At 46.8% G+C, this 20529-nt stretch overlaps 1 protein-coding gene across 1 annotated transcript in view; it reads right to left on the bottom strand.

Moving 5' to 3' along the window:
* Nucleotides 1-19607: 19607 nt before the first annotated feature.
* Nucleotides 19608-20529, bottom strand: part of LOC121006124 (keratin, type I cytoskeletal 19-like) — a 44707-nt gene continuing 43785 nt past the window's right edge. Inside the window, exon 7 of the mRNA XM_040439065.1 lies at nt 19608-19701. Within this exon, the coding sequence (XP_040294999.1) occupies nt 19686-19701 (16 nt within the window). The 3' untranslated portion in view covers nt 19608-19685. The remainder of the gene's footprint in view (nt 19702-20529) is intronic.

The raw sequence follows: 20529 nt of genomic DNA, 5'->3' as shown, positions 1-20529 counted from the left end.
GTAGCTCTAAGTGGTGACGTCACCCGCTCCCCTGTGAGCGCAAGCGTGAGTAATAGTATTGCGGAGTTTTCGCCACCTCGGAGAACGAGAAGTCCCAGGAGAGTATCCAAATCAAGGTAATGTTGATCATTTAGTGGAGACACTTATTGGCATTATTGGATCAGAGAAGAATAGCAGGAGGGGGTGTTTTAGATCGATTGGCTGTGCGCGGTGTCTAATTCTGTTTTTACAGTCTAGCTTCAGGCCTACATAGACACCACCAGCCCATTAAAATTCTCCACTTCGGGCAGTTCCTTTATGCTAGAAGGAGCCTACTAGAATAACATGATCATGGGGCCTTGCACTCCTAGGACTTTAGCATTGTAATTTGTGGAGAAACCCAACAGCAAGGGTTCCATTTCACTGCAGTGCCCCAGCGGGTGAAATTAAGTGTCTCAATGGGTTGTTTCTTCCGAAGTAATGTCCTGTAAAATTGATGGCAACCGTAAGTCCTACATGATCATCCTTACAATATAATCACGAGAAATGGCCACTTACCCGGGCTTCCACTAAATATTATTTCAATTAATATCATGTTGTATGTAAGAAAATGAGAAATAAACACTTTTCATCTGCTGTAATTAAATGGTTTTCTGGGACTTTCTATTGATGACCTAACCTCAGTGTATTGTCGGCTGAACCCACCAAGAATAGCAGGTTCAGTCAACAGTAATGTGTATGGGGAGCTCCCGATTCTCCCCCACAGCAAGGTACTGTGCACATTTATGGCAGAAAGACCTTAGTGCAGTGGAAGGAAACATTGCTAAAGCATCCCCCATACTATGAAGCAGATTGGCCACCCATTTTCCAAGTTCTGCACCTCTCAGTCCAGGAATTGCAGAAGCATTTAGCAAGAACCCCGTTGCATGCCCGTGGTTCTGCTGGGAGACTTTGAGAGAGAGAGAAAAAGAATAGGAGTAGTACAACCTCCATCACTGTTGGATTGTACTGTCATATGCTTTGGAACTGTGCCGGATGTACTACTACTCCAGTTCTGCACTTTAGTAAAGCAAGACTTATTTATGGACACCAACAGGCCTGATTACTGACCCCACCATTCACCGGCCTTGTCATCTGCTCTTCTGCTTTGCTCCTAGACAAACACTTTACCTTATGAGCCCCAGGCAGGAGCCCCAACTAAAGAAAGGGTGCATCCTCCTGTTATTGCTCAGCCCCAGGGTGAGCCAGAGGGGGAGATTGCCACTGTGAACCATGAGTATTATGACCACCCTCAGAGCCACACACTCCCCCACGGGTCGCAGCAACTGTTTTAGTAACTACTTCCCCACTGATGAGACCCAGGAATTCATTTCTTTAGGAGGAGGACATCTAGAAAGAACTGAGAAGGTTCTCATGTACCATATAAACATCTCTAGTCTGTCTTCTAATGAAAGCGATGATGAAACCAATGAATACAAATTGTAAAAAAGGAGTAAGGCTCATCCACATGAGTGCGGTAGACCTTCCAAGCAGATTTTTATGCGTTTCTGCGCCAAATCTGCATGTGCTACTCGGTGTAGATTTCATGTGGTTTGCCGCTGATCTCACACTTGCATGAAAAAGGGTTAAATCTGCACAAAAGATCTGCAGAAAGAATTGAAAGCTGTGGATTTTAAGATCTGACCGACAGGTCAATTTCCGCACTGAACAAAGAAGTGTACATGAGATTTGTCTATTCTCATACAGTACGACTGCTGGTACTGGATTGTGCTGCAGTTTTTCTGCATGAGAATCTGTGCTGAAAAAACGTGCGCAATCCATAACATCTACAGGTAGCCTAATGGTGATGTTTTAATAAAAAAAACATTCTGTCCGGTCTTTCAAGCCATACTGATTTCTCCCATAAGATAAGCAAATGGCGCGTGACAGTCACCAAGGACATGAACAAACATATATGTCTAGTTGTAAAGTCTATGTAACAATAGGACTCCTGCCCCATTCTATTTACTTCATAGGTTCCCCGGCCTTCGCTCTTTGTCCTTCGGCACATGCGCAGCGTCAAACTTACACTGTGCCCGCCATCTTTGATGTTCCCGGCGCTCCAGCCTCTCGCACCCCGGCGCATGCTTAGTAGTAGCGCATCATTGCCACACTGCCCCGACTTCCAGCCCAACCTTTCTTTGCCCTCAGCGCCGCCTACAGCCCCACTGTCTATCCACTACACCCGATAGAGGGCACAACAGGTAATCGCATCCCAACCCCGCCCCTGTCCCGCCCCCTCACCTTTTTAAACACCATGGCCATGCTCCAAGTTATGGTGCCGAAAAAACATGGCTACAGCCTGCATCCACCAAGCGCGGTCTGGGCCACTGAGCCCCCATCCATCGGACCACAGCAGTCCCTATTTAAACACCAGCACGTAAGCAGTGAGGCTCATCCAGGTAAGAATGTTCACATCCCTCATATTGTAACACAAACCTGCTCTCATCTGCAGTGCCTTATCCACATGTCTATACCCCGTATTCCCGTTCATTATGCTTAATATATTTATTGTGTCTCATACAAGTATAAGCTTTTTGTGCTATCAGCATTTCATAACTATGTGCATGAGTATTTCCAATTTGCCAGTTTATCCCTGTCAATGTGTGTAATGTTATTTCCTTAATATACGGCCCTACTGTACTTCGGCATTCTCCAACTACCCCGATTTACCTGATGACACCATCCCAAGTGCTATTACACCCTGTACAGAATTATTAGGCAAATGAGTATTTTGACCACATCATCCTCTTTATGCATGTTGTCTTACTCCAAGCTGTATAGGCTCGAAAGCCTACTACCAATTAAGCATATTAGGTGATGTGCATCTCTGTAATGAGAAGGGGTGTGGTCTAATGACATCAACACCCTATATTAGGTGTGCATAATTATTAGGCAACTTCCTTTCCTTTGGTAAAATGGGTCAAAAGAAGGACTTGACAGGCTCAGAAAAGTCAAAAATAGTGAGATATCTTGCAGAGGGATGCAGCACTCTTAAAATTGCAAAGCTTCTGAAGCGTGATCATCGAACAATCAAGCGTTTCATTCAAAATAGTCAACAGGGTCGCAAGAAGCGTGTGGAAAAACCAAGGCGCAAAATAACTGCCCATGAACTGAGAAAAGTCAAGCGTGCAGCTGCCAAGATGCCACTTGCCACCAGTTTGGCCATATTTCAGAGCTGCAACATCACTGGAGTGCCCAAAAGCACAAGGTGTGCAATACTCAGAGACATGGCCAAGGTAAGAAAGGCTGAAAGACGACCACCACTGAACAAGACACACAAGCTGAAACGTCAAGACTGGGCCAAGAAATATCTCAAGACTGATTTTTCTAAGGTTTTATGGACTGATGAAATGAGAGTGAGTCTTGATGGGCCAGATGGATGGGCCCGTGTCTGGATTGGTAAAGGGCAGAGAGCTCCAGTCCGACTCAGACGCCAGCAAGGTGGAGGTGGAGTACTGGTTTGGACTGGTATCATCAAAGATGAGCTTGTGGGGCCTTTTCGGGTTGAGGATGGAGTCAAGCTCAACTCCCAGTCCTACTGCCAGTTTCTGGAAGACACCTTCTTCAAGCAGTGGTACAGGAAGAAGTCTGCATCCTTCAAGAAAAACATGATTTCCATGCAGGACAATGCTCCATCACACGCGTCCAAGTACTCCACAGCGTGGCTGGCAAGAAAGGGTATAAAAGAAGAAAATCTAATGACATGGCCTCCTTGTTCACCTGATCTGAACCCCATTGAGAACCTGTGGTCCATCATCAAATGTGAGATTTACAAGGAGGGAAAACAGTACACCTCTCTGAACAGTGTCTGGGAGGCTGTGGTTGCTGCTGCACGCAATGTTGATGGTGAACAGATCAAAACACTGACAGAATCCATGGATGGCAGGCTTTTGAGTGTCCTTGCAAAGAAAGGTGGCTATATTGGTCACTGATTTGTTTTTGTTTTGTTTTTGAATGTCAGAAATGTATATTTGTGAATGTTGAGATGTTATATTGGTTTCACTGGTAAAAATAAATAATTGAAATGGGTATATATTTGTTTTTTGTTAAGTTGCCTAATAATTATGCACAGTAATAGTCACCTGCACACACAGATATCCCCCTAAAATAGCTAAAACTAAAAACAAACTAAAAACTACTTCCAAAAATATTCAGCTTTGATATTAATGAGTTTTTTGGGTTCATTGAGAACATGGTTGTTGTTCAATAATAAAATTAATCCTCAAAAATACAACTTGCCTAATAATTCTGCACTCCCGTATATAATCAGCTCGAGACCACCCGGGACCCCTCACTTGAGTTTTGATGTCTATCCACTATATCTAATCTTATACTGTATATACATCACCATCATAATTGTATTTTTTGCCCTATTACTAATAATTGCCTTATTTTGTAAACTATTCCAGTGTTCTGAGGAAGGCTATAGGCCGAAAAACGTTTCAAATGTTAACTGGAAAACCACCTCTGCAATAAGGTACTTTCACACTTGCGGCAGGACGGATGCGACAGGCTGTTCACCCTGTCGGATCCGTCCTTCCGCTATTTTGCCGTGCCGCCGGACCGACGCTCCGTCGCCATTGTTTATAATGGGGACGGGGGGCGGAGCTCCGGCGCAGAACGGCAGTGCACGGCGAAAGGCCGCCGGACTAAAAGTCCTGCATGTCCGACTTTTTAGTCCGGCGGCCTCTCACCGCGAACTGCCATACTGCGCCGGAGCTCCGCCCCGTCCCCATTATAGTCAATGGGGACGGAGCGGCGGTCCGGCGGCACGGCGAAATAGTGGAAGGACGGATCCGACAGGGTGAACAGCCTGTCGGATCCGTCCTGCCGCAAGTGAGAAAGTAGCCTAAAATACTACACTTGAAGCAATTAAGTGGAGCGCAGGAGTCTTATTGTTACATTGCAACTCGGCCTGGGAACCGTCTCCTGACACCCACACAATTTTCCGTTTGGAGTGTTATCCAACCATTCACTAGTTGCGAAGTCTGACATATTTGCATATAGCTTTACCTAGGCATGAAGTTGTGTTTTACAGTCAAGGTGAATTTAAAGGATTTCCACTTAGGCTCACCGGTCATAACTTACATGAAAATCTACGTTTTTATCCATTTCGTCCCCAGCTGTTAAGTCATGAATATCCTGTTTGGCGTAACTGGAATCCTGTGTACCCCAAGGCAAACATTTACCCTATGCATTGAAAGAGTAAAATCAGCTGTGAAAACTGGCAGCTTTTTCCCAACATAATAAGCATGTTATGGATTTATAATCTGTATCATGCGCATATTTTTATTTAAAATTCTTCTGTGTGATGGACTCCAGTGCAGCGCTGTTCATGTGCTGCTGCTTCCTCTGACTACTTAGAGTTAGTGCATGTGCCAGTGCTGGCCCCCTGCCCCTCAATGTCAGGTTGCTGCTGCTGGGAGGGTGCCCCTACTCTCTGGTTATAATAAACGGCCTTTCTGAAGAAGTAAAACTTCAGTGTAAAGCATGGTGGAGGGACAAATCAGTGGCTGAGCCTTTGATAACATATGAGGTGGATTTCAGACTGAAGTCAGCCATACACGTGAGATAATTATTGACTTAACTCTCACATTATCTCTCCTGAGCCCCCCATACACATGCACACTCATATCAGTCGAGCGTGCATGTGTTCTAAATGGGGAGAATGAAGTAAGCAGCTGCCAGACTCCTCTAATGATGACTTATCTTCCTAAAACTAAAAGGATCGAGCATGTTGCAATCCATCAGCCTAATCCTTATCTCCCCTAATATCTGATGTTGGGGAACAGTTGGGCTCCCCCGATCCACCAGTGGTCCAGCAGTGCAGCTGAAATCGGCCTGTTCCACGATTTTGCATCAGCTTCACCCAGAATCACATTGGATAATGCAGATAAGGCTATTTTCACATCTGCTGCGTTTTCAATTCTACTATTGAGATCCGTTATAGGATCTCAATAGCGGAAGAAAACACTTCAGTTTTGTCCCCATTCATTGTCAAGGGGAAAAAACTGAACTGAACGAAACAAAATGCACCAAAATGCATTCTGTTCCGTTTGGTTGCATTCCCATCGTGGACAGAATAACGCTGCAAGCTGCGTTTTTCTGTCCGCGATGTGGTGCGGAGCAAGATGGATCTGTCTTGACACACAATGTAAGTCAATGGGGACGGATCTGTTTTCTCTGACACAATAGAAAACGGATTTGTCCCTATTGATTTCAATGTCCCCCATTGATTTCATGGCTATAGAAGACATAATAGAACCGGATCCGTTCATGACGGATGCATGCAGTTGTATTATTGTAACGGAAGCATTTTGGAAGATGACGCATCCGCATTAAATGCTAGTGTGAAAGTAGCCAAAGCCTTAGTCACTAATCGTAACTGTATCCTGACAGTGTTATCCAAAAGTACTGACTTACATCAACAACTGGGCATCCCTTTAAGAAAAATTTTGCTTGTAAAATAATATAATATAAAATAAAGCAGAATTCCACTTGAGGCCTAGAAATGAGATATAAGGCACCATTTATTGCCGGTCTGCATCTACACGGATCCCACAGCCCTGACCATTCATATGTTAGACTCTGTGGCATCTGCACCAGCACGGAGCACATAGACTTGAGAAAGGAGTATACTTACTCCGAAACGCGTTGTCGCTTATTACTACTAATAAAAAAGATCCTATATACATCCATTGAGGTTGTGTCTTTGCTCCTAGAGGTATCACTTTTGTGTACTGTAACAGTACACATCCCTTCATTTTATTCAACCTCAGCAGTAGGAAGCTGTCATTCCTTCCCTACGTCTATTGCTCCTTGTCACATGTTTCGCCAGCAATCGATCACAAAGGCTCTTGGAAAGAGACAACTGTATCTGTGCAGGCACCTGGCCAAGTTACTGGTACTACAGTCCCTCCCTTTCCATATCATGGACTCTGAACATTTCAGAGAATTTATGGCTTGTGCTCAGCCAAGGTCGAGTGTCATTACTTCTCTAAAAAGCTGTACCAGTCCTGCACATGTGTGTTGAACATAAGGTGGGTCAGTCCTTGAGGCAGTCGGTGTCTGGTACAGTTAATGCCAGCGCTGACATGTGGAGCTGTAACTATGGTCAAGGACAATATATGTCCTTTATAGATCACAGGGTAAATGTGGATCTGGCCCAGGCTCACCAGGTGATGGCAATACCGCCTCTGCATTGTAATCGTGGGATTTCTGCACCAATGTCATCCTCTGTCTCCTCTTCTTCCACCTTGTCGTCAACGGCCACTGTAGGCACAGTTTAGAGTGGTCCTCCGGCATACCACCTAAGCAAAGCACTGGAGATAGGAACCATGGTCACCAATAATGGGAAGAATATTCTGTCTGCACTGCGTCAGGGAAGGCTGACCCTTGCCCCCTGCATGGCGCATGGCTTCAATCTGGTTATCACCCATTTACTGAAGTCTTCCACCCAACTGCAAAACGTCTTGAAAATGTCAAGGAAATTATGCAAACAGCCACTCCATGAAAAACACACCCTCCTTGACCTGCAAAGGCAGAATGGTGTCCCCCTACGTGGCCACATATGTGATGGTCCCAATGAGCTGGAACTCCACACTCCATATGTTGGACTGACTGTATGAGCAGAGGAAATCCATGACTGATTTCTTGATGATGCAGATGGACAGGACTACTTCCCGCTGTAACTTCGACGTTTGACAGTGGCAGCTCATGCGTGACACCTGCTGTTTGCTCAGACCCTTTGAGGAGGCAATTTTCTTTGTCTGTCACCAGGACTACGGGATGAAAGATGTAATACCACTTCTTCACATCCTGGAGGGGATGCTGATAAATCTGACTGATGAGGGGACAGAAGACGTGGCGCCTACATCTCATGGCCAACTGAACCCTGTGCAGTCTGAACTGGCACAGGAGGACGAGGAGAAGGACATAAACGCCCAGAAATTCTATACACAACTAGGTGGTTTATCTGCCCAAGCGATAGTTGAGGAGTAGGAGGAGCATGAGGAGCTAGAGGGCGATGCCAAAGATGACACAGATGACCCCGACAGACCATGGTAGTATGCAGTCGAATTGGAGTCAGGGAGTCCCTCCGAGTCCCTTGTGCAAATTGACAGATGTATGCTGAGTTTCTTGCGTAGTGACAGCCTCATTATCACCATTCAGCAGAGGGATAACTACTGGCTGTCCACAATGTTAGACTCGCTACTAGTCCAAAATGGGGGCCTTTTTTACACCTTCTGAGAGGCATGAGAAACAACCACTATCAAGAGATGTGCCATCGCCCATCCTCACAAAGGTCTAACGGGGGGACCCTCTGAACTCACCCTCCACTTTCATGACTACTGGAAGCAGGTGGAGGGGGCAAGAACAGCACCCGGTCCATCACCAGTAACTTAATTCTTGAGTCTCTAATGGGCAGTTATCTTCAGCTGCCTACTGAAGAAACCACCCAGCAGCAGCAGTACATGGAACAGAATCCAGCAGGTGGTGGCATACTTGGACTACACCCTGTCACCCTTGATCCAAGATCCCCTGGACTACTGGAAGCCAAACTTGAATTATGGCCGCAACTGGCCGAGTTTGCCATGGACAAGCTTTCCTGCCCGGCCAGTAGAGTGGCATCAAAGTGGGTGTTTAGTGCAGCAGGTGGCAAAGTGTTGAGAGACTAACCTTTATAAAGAATGATCAACCAGGATTTCCAGACCCACGTTCTGCTGCCACACTCCTGCTGCCTCTACTGCCATTTGCTCCTACTGTGATCTGCCACCATCTTGTGCTGTTGCTGCCACTGCTGTTGCCCCCCCCCACACACACTCTGTTTCAGTGCCACTATTGTGAGTCTTCATGCTGTTGCCACCCTCACCACTATGTTACAAAGCTACTATTGTCACTCTTAATGATGTTACCATCCTCACCAGTCTGTTAGTGTCCATGTTTGGCCGTGTTGACATCACCACTTATTTTTCCATTCTTCTGATCTGTCAGAACAGAAAAATAAAAAAAATGGGTCCTGTCATTGGAGCATCCATAAGGCCCCCATCACACGGTCAGTATTTTGCATCAAAATTTGATCATTTGGAAGCCAAAAGCAGGTGTGGGTCCAAAACACAGAAGACATGCAAATATTTCCATTACATTTTATCTCTGTTTTGGACGCACTCCTGTTTTTGCACTACCAATACTGGTGAAATACTAATGCAAAAAAACTGACCAAATACTGACCGTGTGATAGAGGCCATTAAAGTCCTGCATGCAGGACTTCTTTCCCATCTGAATAAAACTGATTTCAGATGCACATCACCAAAACGCATGCAAACTGAGCATAAGGCTTCTATCACAGGTCAGTATTTTGCATCAGAAGAATTTGATCATGATTTGGAAGCCAAAAGCAGGAGTGGGTCTAAAACACAGAACAGATGCAAATATTTCCATCACATTTTATACTGATCAAATGCTGACCAAATACTAACCGTGTTAAATAGGATGCTCAAATTAAAGGATCTGTTTTTTTTGGCTGTTCTTCAGACAGATCAGAAGGGAAAATTAAACAGTAACGTCAAGACAACCTTACTGCTCACACCCTCCCCACTCTATCACAGGGCCACTACTTGAATCTTGGGCCACTGCACGGTTCATTCCACACCGATAAATTAGACCTGATGCTAACATTAACCTGTAAGGCTGAGTTCACACTTCAGTTATTTGATCAGTTATTTCCAGTTTTGTTGAGCCAATTTCAGGAGGCAAGCCCACTCTTGGATTAGGTATCATGAATAGACCTACACCTGTTCTGTGGGTTTGATCTGCACGTGCTTTTGGCTGACAATAAATGATGAGAATAATTGACCAAATAACTGAAGTGTCAACTGAGTCTAGTGATGCACAGTCATTCTACAGCTAACAGAAGTGATTCAGAAACATGTGTTTGCACTGCCACAAAATGGATTAAAAGAACCTTTTTTCACCACTACTTTATGGACGCTGCCTTCATGTCTTTATTTTGTTCCACTAAAGAGTTATTTGGACACAGCTCCTGCAGGGGCGTGCAGTGGGTTTTTGTTTTACTGAAGGCTGCTGTATGCTTTTCTTTTGGTTTAACAGAAGGGATTAGCTAGGAATGCTGATGGCCTGCACGATGATGCACATATCCATATATGTGACCTGTCGGTCATTCTGATGTACAGTAACTGTTTTGCTACCAGAAAGGATTAGATATGCATGTTTTAGCAATGCACACTGATGTATACCGATATACATTCTCCCTTTAAGTGACCCAGTACTGTCTCAACCATCCAGAGTCATAGCCAGACTTTCATTCACCTAGGAATTTAAAGAGAACCTTTCACCACTCCTGACATGCCTGTTTTTAATAGCTTCATGCATTCCCCATGTAATAACAATTCTGGAGCATCTATTCTTATGGCTCTGTTTTTTGTCATTCCTTTATTATTTGCACTATAAGTTATGAATGAATTGCTATTAGCCTTCAGTAAGGGTACAGAGGGGGAGGTAACCAGTTTGCGGTCTGTACCTGCACAGACTAACTCTATCCAATCAGTGCTGCCATTTTCAAACTGTGCAGGTACACCCCCCCCCAACTGGTTACCTCCCCTCTGTACCGTTACTGAAGGCTAATAGCAATTCATTTATAACTTCTAGTAGAAATAATAAAGGAATAGCACAACATAGAGCCATAAGAATAGATGTTCCAGAATGGTTATTACATGGGGAATGCAAGAAGATATTAAAACAGGCATATCAGGAGTGGTGAAAAGTCTGCTTTAACTATTAGAATAAAGCAGATATGAACACAGATGTGGTACATTGAGGGATCAGACAAAGCCGTGGTCAGTGACAGGCCAAGGCAGGACAGAGTATGTGTAATCCGATAAACAGTCCAAGGTCATGGCAGGCAGCTCAGGGTCGGTACAGATATTGGGCAGAGGTCACGACAAGCAGTGAATGGGGAAGTCGGTGCATGGAACAGGCAAAGTCGGTACTTAGTACATGGAACAGGCAAAGAAACACGAGGGATGCCAGAAAACCAGCAAACTAGAATCTACTGCTCAGTCACCTTTCCATACTGACCGCACCCAGGACATCTACATAGTCTGACCAAGGCAAAGTGGCTTTTTAGTATCCCTGGGACTCTGGCACCTTCTAGCAGATGTACCCAATTAGACTGCTACAGCCACCAATAATACATGAAGACATGAGAGAGGCCGGACTAGGACGAGAGGTAGGGGGAGGCCGACATGAGAGGTTTTGGTAGGAAGGGCCAGGGCAGGAATGTGTTAATAGTAGTGGAGAGGGGGTGGCTAGGGAAATAGAGGGGGTGGGTTTTAGGTTTTAAAAGGAGGTGGCCGGAGGCGACCGGGCGCCATTTTGGAGGAAAAGAACTGACTTACCGGTCACGATGTCCCACTCGGTGGATAAAATGTTGCAGCAGCTGAGAGCGGCAGCGGATGCCAGGGGTTCGGACTGGCTGCAGAGCAGGTAGCCAGCCTGTTGCAGGGGGGGGGGGGGGGCGGCGGGTAAAGCAAGCCGAGTCAGGAGCCCCTCCGGGGACCCTCTGCACCAGGAGGATGGTGTGCAGACTCCCTCCAGGTCCTTCCGGCGTGGGAGGAATCCAACTGTTCGGCGAGGCCCAGTGAACGGCGGGGTGACCAGTGCCCCGTCCTCGGCAGCATGTGGTGTGGTGGCAGGAGCAGGTACTGCAGGCTCCCCCCTCTCAGTGGGGGGGAAGGCTGCTCGGCGTGGGAGAAGCAGCAGCAGCAGCATGGGACACGAGGCTGTGCACCAGGAGAGGGGGAGGGTGCACAGGCCTCAGCAGAGTGACGGACAGCCTTCCGCTGGTCCTGCCCACAGGAAAGATGAAGACGAATCGGGTTCGGCGCGGAGAGCGTCCAGCGCGGAGGATGCTGGGATGCCGTGTTCAAGCAGGCGAATGACGTCTGGAGTGGTCGTGCCGATGACATCTTGGGTGCAGCATCAGGATTCTGGAAATTCAGTTGCGGGGTACACAGCACCCCGGCAGCCAGGTGAGGCAGCATTGGGAGCATTTCTTGCGTTAGCTCAGGGTGCTGGGCTGAGTGGTTTTGGCGGGGGGCAGAAGGAAACAATTCGGGGGTTGGGGAGGTTATTGTGTGGGATAGCGGGTGTGGAGTCTGGGGGAGGTGTGTCGGGTGCAGCACCCCTGCAAGCATGGGGGGTTGGGCCTGGAGTTAGTGGCGGGACAGGTAGTTCGGGCGTCACGGTGTTGGGTTTGGTGTCGGTGCAGATGCAGGCGGGCGGCGAAGACGACAGGCCCAGGATGGATAATGCGGCGAGGGGGAGGTGTACGTGTGTTTTGAGGGCCCCCTGGGAGCGCACTTGAAGCAGCAGGTTAGGGACAGGATATGGCAGGGGGAATATGTAGATATTTTTTCACTTCTCCCTTTGGAGCGTTTTAATCTTGACTTAGGTAAAAGGGATGGGGGAAAGAAGGAAGAGGAGGAGAAACGGCGGTATCGACTGATATCGCACACTTTTGCGAATTGGCTTCAGGCGTTCGCCATATTAGCAACTGTTATTGGAGAAAGAGCTCCGGACAGTTGTTCGGCGCTTTTTTGCTATTTTGACGCTATAGGGGAGGCTTATAGGGTATATGGGGGTACTGGGTGGTTGAGGTATGACGAGCAGTTTAGTACGAGGAAGGCGGTCCGCCGTAGCATGCGATGGGACCATAAAGACATAGGGTTATGGATGAGGGTGATGGCGCCAGTAAGGTCGGGTCAGCCCTTTCAGGGGGAGCACGGGGGGGGGGGGGGGGGCTGGTCAATCAGGGTTTGCAAAGGCAGCGGCTAAGGGCTTGTGCTTTCTCTGTAATGAAGGGAGTTGCAAGTTTGGGCCAAAATGTAAATTCAAGCACGAGTGTTTGTCTTGCGGGGGAGGTCACGGGGCTAGCCGTTGTTTCCAGGGAGCAAAGCAGAGGGGGGGGGTGAGGCTGGTGCGAAGGGGTCAGACGCCCGTGCGGGTGGACGGGATGTCGCGATATCTAGATAGATACCCGGACAGGGGAGTGGCGGAATTTTTGAGGAAGGGTTTCACGGAGGGGTTTAGTATTCCGTCTCGGCATTGGGAGCAGGTGTTGGTGGTTAGGAAGAATCTGCGTTCGGCTTTGGAGCATATAGAGGTGGTATCCGAGAAGCTGGCTAAGGAGGTGGCGTTGGGTAGAATGGATGGGCCTTTTGCAGAGTTACCGTTAGTAAATTTGCGGGATTGCCCTTTGGGGGTGGTGCCCAAGAAGGAGCCGAACAAGTTTCGGTTCATTCATCACTTATCCTTTCCAAAGGGGGCGTCGGTCAATGAGGGTATTGATCCTGAGCTCTGTTCGGTGGTCTACACCTCCTTTGATGCGGCTGTCGGTTGGATACGAAAATTAGGTCCGGGGGCCTTATTTGCAAAAACGGACATTGAGGCGGCGTTCCGGTTGTTGCCCATTAACCCAGTTTGAATTTGCTAGGTTGTTTCTGGGATGGCGGGTATTTTGTGGATAGATGTCTGCCAATGGGGTGCTCGGTGTCCTGGGATGTGTCGGGGTGGCCCCGCATCATTTTATTCGGTTGGGTCGCGAGTTGAAGGGAGATTTAGCAGTTTGGGAGGAGTTTTTGAGGGATTTTAATGGTAGGGCATTAGTTATGGGTGATGCGGTGGACAGTTTCGATTTTGATTTGTATTTGGACGCTGCGGGGGGGGGGGGGGGGATTGTAGTGTATTGTTAGGGGTTAGGATGGGAACGTGGCGTTGCTCGAGTTGTTTCCGATAGTGCTTGTGGTGGTGCTCTGGGGGGATAGGTTCAGAAATACAAAAGTTCGTTTTCATTGCGATAACCTGGGGGTGGTGCAGGCGATCAACGGTTTGACTGCTTCGTCTCCTCCAGTAGTTAGGTTATTACAGCACTTAGTGTTATATTGTTTAGCGCTTAACGCTTAAATTGTGGCTGTACATGTGCCGGGGGTTGATAATGGGGTGGCTGACTCTCTTTCTCGTTTGCAGTGGGAGCGTTTTCGGCAGCTGGCCCCAGAAGCGGAGGCAGTTGGGCTGGTGTGTCCGGAGTTTCTTTGGGAGTTCTTGGAGGTACAGTAGCGGGGTTGTTGAGGGAGTCTGAGCGCTGGCACTTGGGTGGCCTACGGTAAGGCATGGAGGGATTGGGAGCTGTGGTGCGCTGAGTTCGGAGTGAGCATTGATGACGGTGAGATTCCGTTAGTATTGTTCTTGGGGAATGTGGCAGAAAAAGGATGGTCAGTAGCGCAGGTGAATCGGGTTATGGCGGGTTTGGCGTTCAGTTTTAAATTGAGGGGCCTCCCAGATGTTACGAAAACCTTCTTGGTAAGACAGGTATTGAAAGGATGTAGAAGGGGTAAGCAAGTGGCTGATCGTAGGAGGCCGGTTTCATTTGCTTTGTTGTTGCAGATAGGTGTGCAGGTGTGCTCGCTTTGCAGATCAGTGAGTGAAGTGCGGTTGTTTAGGTTGGCCTTTTCGTTAGTGTTTTTCGGGGCTTTCCGCTTGGGCGAACTAGTGTGTTCCAGTGTACGTAGTGCGGGAGTTTTGCGTGGGGAAAATGTGGCCTTTTATGGTGACAGGGTGGTGGTGCGGATACGTGTATCTAAGACAGATAGGGAGGGCAGCGGTTGTAGCGTGACAATGTTTGAAGTGCCCGAGTGTTTGTTATGTCCGGTACGGTGCTTAAGAGAATACAGGTCGGGGGTGAGTTTTGGGGAGGTGGGTCCTCTGCTACGGCACGAAAACAAGTTGTTCTTGTCGCAATTTCAGTTTGTTTGGGTGCATTAGGGATGGACTCTAGGGATTTTACGGGTCATTGCTTCCGGATTGGGGTGGCAACAGAGGCGGCCAGGTTGGGGGTTGAGTGAGGAGGTGATTAAGAGGATAGGGAGGTGGGAATCGCGATTCGCGTTTTAAATCATATGTTCGTTTGGGTGGGTGTTGATTGGCGGAGCTGTTATTAATTTGTTTTTGTTTGTGTTACAGGTGCGGTTTTGGTGTGGATTCTTGGCCACTCTTTTGTTTTTTGGGGGGCGCTTCGGGCGGACGTGCGACCACAAGGGTGGCAGCTGGGTTTCAGTAGGGGTGACGCGGTGATACGGTGGCTTGAGTGTAGGGGTATGTTATGGGGGAGCGTGTTGAGGGAAGTGCACCGTTTTGCACGGTTGGATCGGGCCCCCGACATATTAGTGTTGCATGTCGGGGGTAATGATTTGGGAGTCAGGCCTTGCAGGGAGTTGATAAAAGATATAAACTTCGACCTTTTGAGATTGTGTTCCATGTTTCCGGGTCTGGTAACGGTATGGTTGGATATAGTGGCCCGTAAGACTTGGAGGGAAGCATGCTCGGTGGAACGTCTGAATAAGGCCAGAGTGAAGGTGAATAGGGCGATTGGGAGGTTTATGGCACGTAATGGGTCGGTGGCGGTCAGGCATACTAATTTGGAGACGGGGAGTGGAGGATTCTGGAGAGTGGATGGGGTTCATTTAAATGCTGTGAGCATTGATTTGTGGGCCCTGGGTTTGCAGGGTGGGATTGAACGGGCGTTACGGTTGTGGAGGAACGCGCAGGCTTGAGGGAGGAGTTAGGGTTCAAGCTGTGCATCGTTGGCGGTGGGAGTTCCTGGAAGCTGGTGGTATATGACGGTATTGGAAATGGGAGGGCCTCAATGGTGGGGCTGGACTCTCATAGTTTGAGGCACTTGGTTGGTTCAGAGAGGCGTCCATCAGTTGGTGTCTCCGAGCTGGTGTTTTACGGCTGGAGGCAAGATGAAATTGCCATGTTGGCTTCTTATGGATGGTAAAATTTTGGGCTTCTACGATCTCCCTCGTCAGGGGTTAATGTTATTGTTATTTATGTATGTATTTATTTTATTAATAAAGAACGGCTGCTGTGGCCGATTTAATCCAAGCAGAGTGTGTGCGTGCTTATTGGGAAAGTCTTGGGGGGTGGAGAGAATGTGAGGCCTATGGGGGAGGCCCTGAGTAATTAACCAATAACCTATTCATGTGGCATACTGTTTTGCTGACCCCTTTGCAAGAATGAAAGCTTAGCTGCAAATGGTTAATTTAGTAAAGCATTGAGGGTAAAGTCAAGTGTTCATCCTACCATTCATAATATCAATGGTCAATAACAGGAAAGCAGGTTGTGTAGCTGTAGATTTATCTTGGCACTGATCCTTGAAGCAACGGGTGTGTCCTTACAACTTGATGTGATTTGCTCAGATCGTAAGTTGTTTTTCAGTTAAACACAGAATGTTCCTAATTCTTGAGTCAAGAGCACTTGAGTCCTGGTGTTGAAAGATGTAATAATTACAGTAAGTACAATGCCATTAACTGGCTGTGTCCTTATATTCTGTAGCTCACACACGTGGAGTTTTTAGTATGTTTCCTTTAGTCTATGTGCAATATCTAGATCACCAGATCACATCCTTTCTAAATAGGCATCTCAGACCAGGTACACTAGCCCTTTAAAACAAAACCCTAAGGGCTCGTTCACACAAACATGTGATGCCCGTTGCCGATTTGCAGATCAGCAATACACGGGCACTGTTCCGTGGCCATTCTGCATCACGGATGCAGACCCATTCATTTTAACTACGGAGTGCTTTCAGGGGTTCCGTTCCGTGCTTCCGCACCACAAAAGGATAGAACTTGCTCTATCTTTTTGCGGAACGGAAGGATCGCAGACCCATTCAAGTGAATGGGTCTGCGATCCCCATGCGCCTGCCTCACAGACGGTGCCCGTGCATTGCCACCTCCTTAACTTCACAGCCCAAAATGAGCAGGAATTTAAATAAATGAAATACAGATTATACAAATTTTTATTTTTCCCATAACTAATTTGCTCAGCTCATCCCACCCTGTAACATGCTGCTGGCAGATAACATTGCATTTAAGGTTTGTGCATTGGGTGATTATGTATCTTTGTAGTGTAGGCCACTCCTATGCAGACCAAAGATAGGTATCAGTTGATGGATAATCTAATATATATGAGAGCTTCCATAATGTCCCCAAGTGGAGATGTCTTGGTAAAGGGCAATGGGGCAATGGCAGAGTGTGGTGCCTGGCAGCAGCTTATTCTTCTCTCCCCACAGATGAATGTGACATCCCTTGCACTGCAGTAGGGACTAAAAGCCCTGGAAACCTAAACGCTGAAACAGGGGGTCTTTTAGTATGTAAATTAAGCTTTTTCTTTTCTCTTATAAGGTCATCTCCTCCTTGAGAATTTTAAAAACTGTTAGAAACCCCTTTAAGGCCAGTGGGATGCCACAATTAACATTTAAATCCTCATCAGTTTGTCCTCCCCAGTGTCTCCTACAGCACACAAGAAAAGAAACAACACTTATTTAGGGTAGCGCTACCTTCAATAAGTAGTACTGAAGAGACAGCTTTCTTCCTCCTGGATAAGAGTTAATTTAAATAACTTTTTTCCCAGGGATCATTGCTTGGCCCATAAAACTTCCTACAGCAACTGGTAATCTCCACAAGGTGAAACAGAATCCCTAGATTTACTATAAGAAGAAACATTCCAAGCAAAAGTATAAATTAGAGATGAGAATCGAAGTTGACGAAGTGGAATTTGATCCGACTTTCAGGAAAAATGCGATTTGCACTGAAGCTGAATTTCCTCATGCTTCGTGGTATCAAATCGAATTTCTTCCTAAAATGGCTGCTGCACGTGTTAGGACATGGAGCAAAGAACGCTGGGAATGAGGGATCACCCACAATGCCATGCATGCAGCCAATCAGCAGCCAGCCAGACCTGTGATGCTCACGTTCCACTGCCATAGCTGCTGGGGGGGGGGGGGTCTCCTCATGCTGCTGCCACATCACCACTCTGTGGTCTCCTCATTCTTCTGCCACCTCACTACTATGTCACTGGGCCACTGTGGTCTCCTCATGCTGCTGCCACCTCACCACTATGTGGTCTCCTCATGCTGCTGCCACCTCACCACTCTGTCACTGGGCCACTCTGTGGTCTCCTCATGCTGTTGCCACCTCATCACTCTGTCAATGGGCCACTCTGTGGTCTCCTTATGCTGCTGCCACCTCAGTACTCTGTCACTGGGCCACTCTGTGGTCTTGTCATGCTGCTGCCAGCTCACCACTATGTCACTGGGCCACTCGGTGGTCTCGTCATGCTGATGCCACCTCACCACTATGTCACTGTGCCACTCTGTGGTCTTATCATGCTGCTGCCACCTCAATACTCTATCACTGGGTAACTCTGTGGTCTCCTCATGCTGCTGCCACCTCAACACGCTGTCTTTGGGCCACTCTGTGGACTTCTCATGCTGTTCCCACCCTCCCCACTCCATGACTGGGCCACTATTTTGCCTTTTTGGCCTGGTTGACATAATCATTTATTTGACCCTTCTTCTGATCTGTCAGAAGGAAGTAAAAATGAGACACACAACGGATCCTGTCTATGTAACAGCTATAAGGTCTGTATGACATGGTACCTATTTTGCATCAGAATTGGCTTATGATTTGGCAGGCAAAGCAGGAGTAGGTACAAAACACAGAAAATATGCAAATATTCCATTCACGTGTCATCTCTGTTTTGGATCCACTCCTGTTTTCTTTTTGGCTTTAGAAATACTGATTAATTACTGACCAAATGCTGGCTGAGTGAAGGCCGATGTTCAACAGACAGGATATGTCTTTTGGGGGTTATTGTTCTGACGGACTAGGGGAAGGGCAAAATATTCAGTGACGTCAACACTAGGGATGAGCGCTCATACAGTATTCAAACAAAGTATTATGCGAATCGACTTCAGATGTTTCATCCGAAGTTGATTCGCTTATCCCTAGTCAACACAAACTTACCGCTGACACATTCTCCACTCTGTCAGGGTGGCTCTACTTGTATAAGGGTTTAATAGAACAGCTTTTGTAGAAATCTATGTGGAATCAGCTGACGATGGTGTAAAAGGAGTGCGTTCTTTCACGCTATAGTAGGATCTTGGGCCACTGCATGGTTCTTTATACCTGGTGCTAACATTGACCTGTACGGCTAAATTAACACTCAAGTTATTTGGTCAGTTATAAGTGAAGTGTGCACTGATTCTAAGAGCGATGCTGTCATCTGCGTGTCATACTGACAGTATTGTTTCACTACTACAGCAGACTCCCTATGCGTGTTTCTGCAAGGCACAGTGTTCTACACCACTATACAGGATCTCTGCAGCCAGGAAATAGCTGTTTTTTAATGTGATTCACAATGAATTAATTCGGATCAAATTTAATCTATTTGGAAAATTCTGCGAACCGACCGAATTTAATTTTTGAGAAATTTGCTCATCTGTAGTATAAACTACATCATGTCTTGTAGCCTGATTATACGGTACAGGGATTTAACCTAAAGACAGAATCTCTACCTTATGTTCTTCCCCCTCAGCACTGCTACATCTGTGGCTGGCAAAGGTTTGACTGCACGTAGGATGGTGTGCTCCATGCCAAGTTTTTCTTGTTTGCTGTTACAGTGTTCATGCAGCTTTGTAAAGCAATTACAAAGCACTAACGACAAGACCCGGGCACTGCTGTATAGCTTTATTGACATACGCTCAGTGGGTTTTGTGTTTCTTCCATTAACCTTTCAGGGCATCTTCATTTGGTTATTGAGCTGAAAAATAAAAGAATCAATGTTTATAATGACTGGAGACATAGGAGCAGTCAGAACAGTGATATTCACACCTGCCCCTAATCCCTGTCTTACATTGTAAATGACATCATGGCTCTGAAGGGGCAGGGGTGATATTCTGAGTCCTTGTCCATTAAGGCGCACTAATCCAGATGTCCTTACAGGACTAATTTCACAGCCATTAACATAAGCTTTGAGACATGAAAGACAGAGATGACCTAGCTAGTACTTGATCATCTAATCCACTTTTAGGGTAATTACTTCTAATTCTTGTTTGCCCTTTAGAATTTACTGTTGTCAACATCAAAACTCTGGGATTTTATGTAGCACAAAATTTTAAAGAGAAAGTATATGTAAACCACCTGGAAATTACAGGCTGGGGCTGGTAAGGTCTGTCATACACAGATAGCTGCTGACCAATGTATGTTTGGGCGACCGCTATTCTCCTCGACCCCTTGGGCATACACCTCTGGTGGTGGCTTACCTCCCTTGAAAAGATCGTACATGTTCAAATCCAACATGCCTGATCCTTGTTTTCTTCCAATATCTGCTATTGGGGAAGATTCAGATCCTGCCATACACCATAATTGGTGGGTTCGGACAACATTCATCAAATGTTAAATAGGCAGATTTAGCCTCTAATCACTCTGGCACCATGACTTTTTCTAGGGTGGTGAATATTCAATTTTTTAGCGGGTCCCTCAACCATAAGCAGACTGTAACGGTCACGTCCACACACACACACAGGGGGAAGGATAGTGACCACTGCGCTCCACCCTCACCCCTAGCCCTGCCTACTTGCCTCACGAG

This window comes from Bufo bufo, chromosome 6 (genome assembly GCF_905171765.1).
Source record: "Bufo bufo chromosome 6, aBufBuf1.1, whole genome shotgun sequence".
NCBI lineage: Eukaryota > Metazoa > Chordata > Amphibia > Anura > Bufonidae > Bufo > Bufo bufo.
This window is presented reverse-complemented; position numbering and strand designations above follow the sequence as displayed.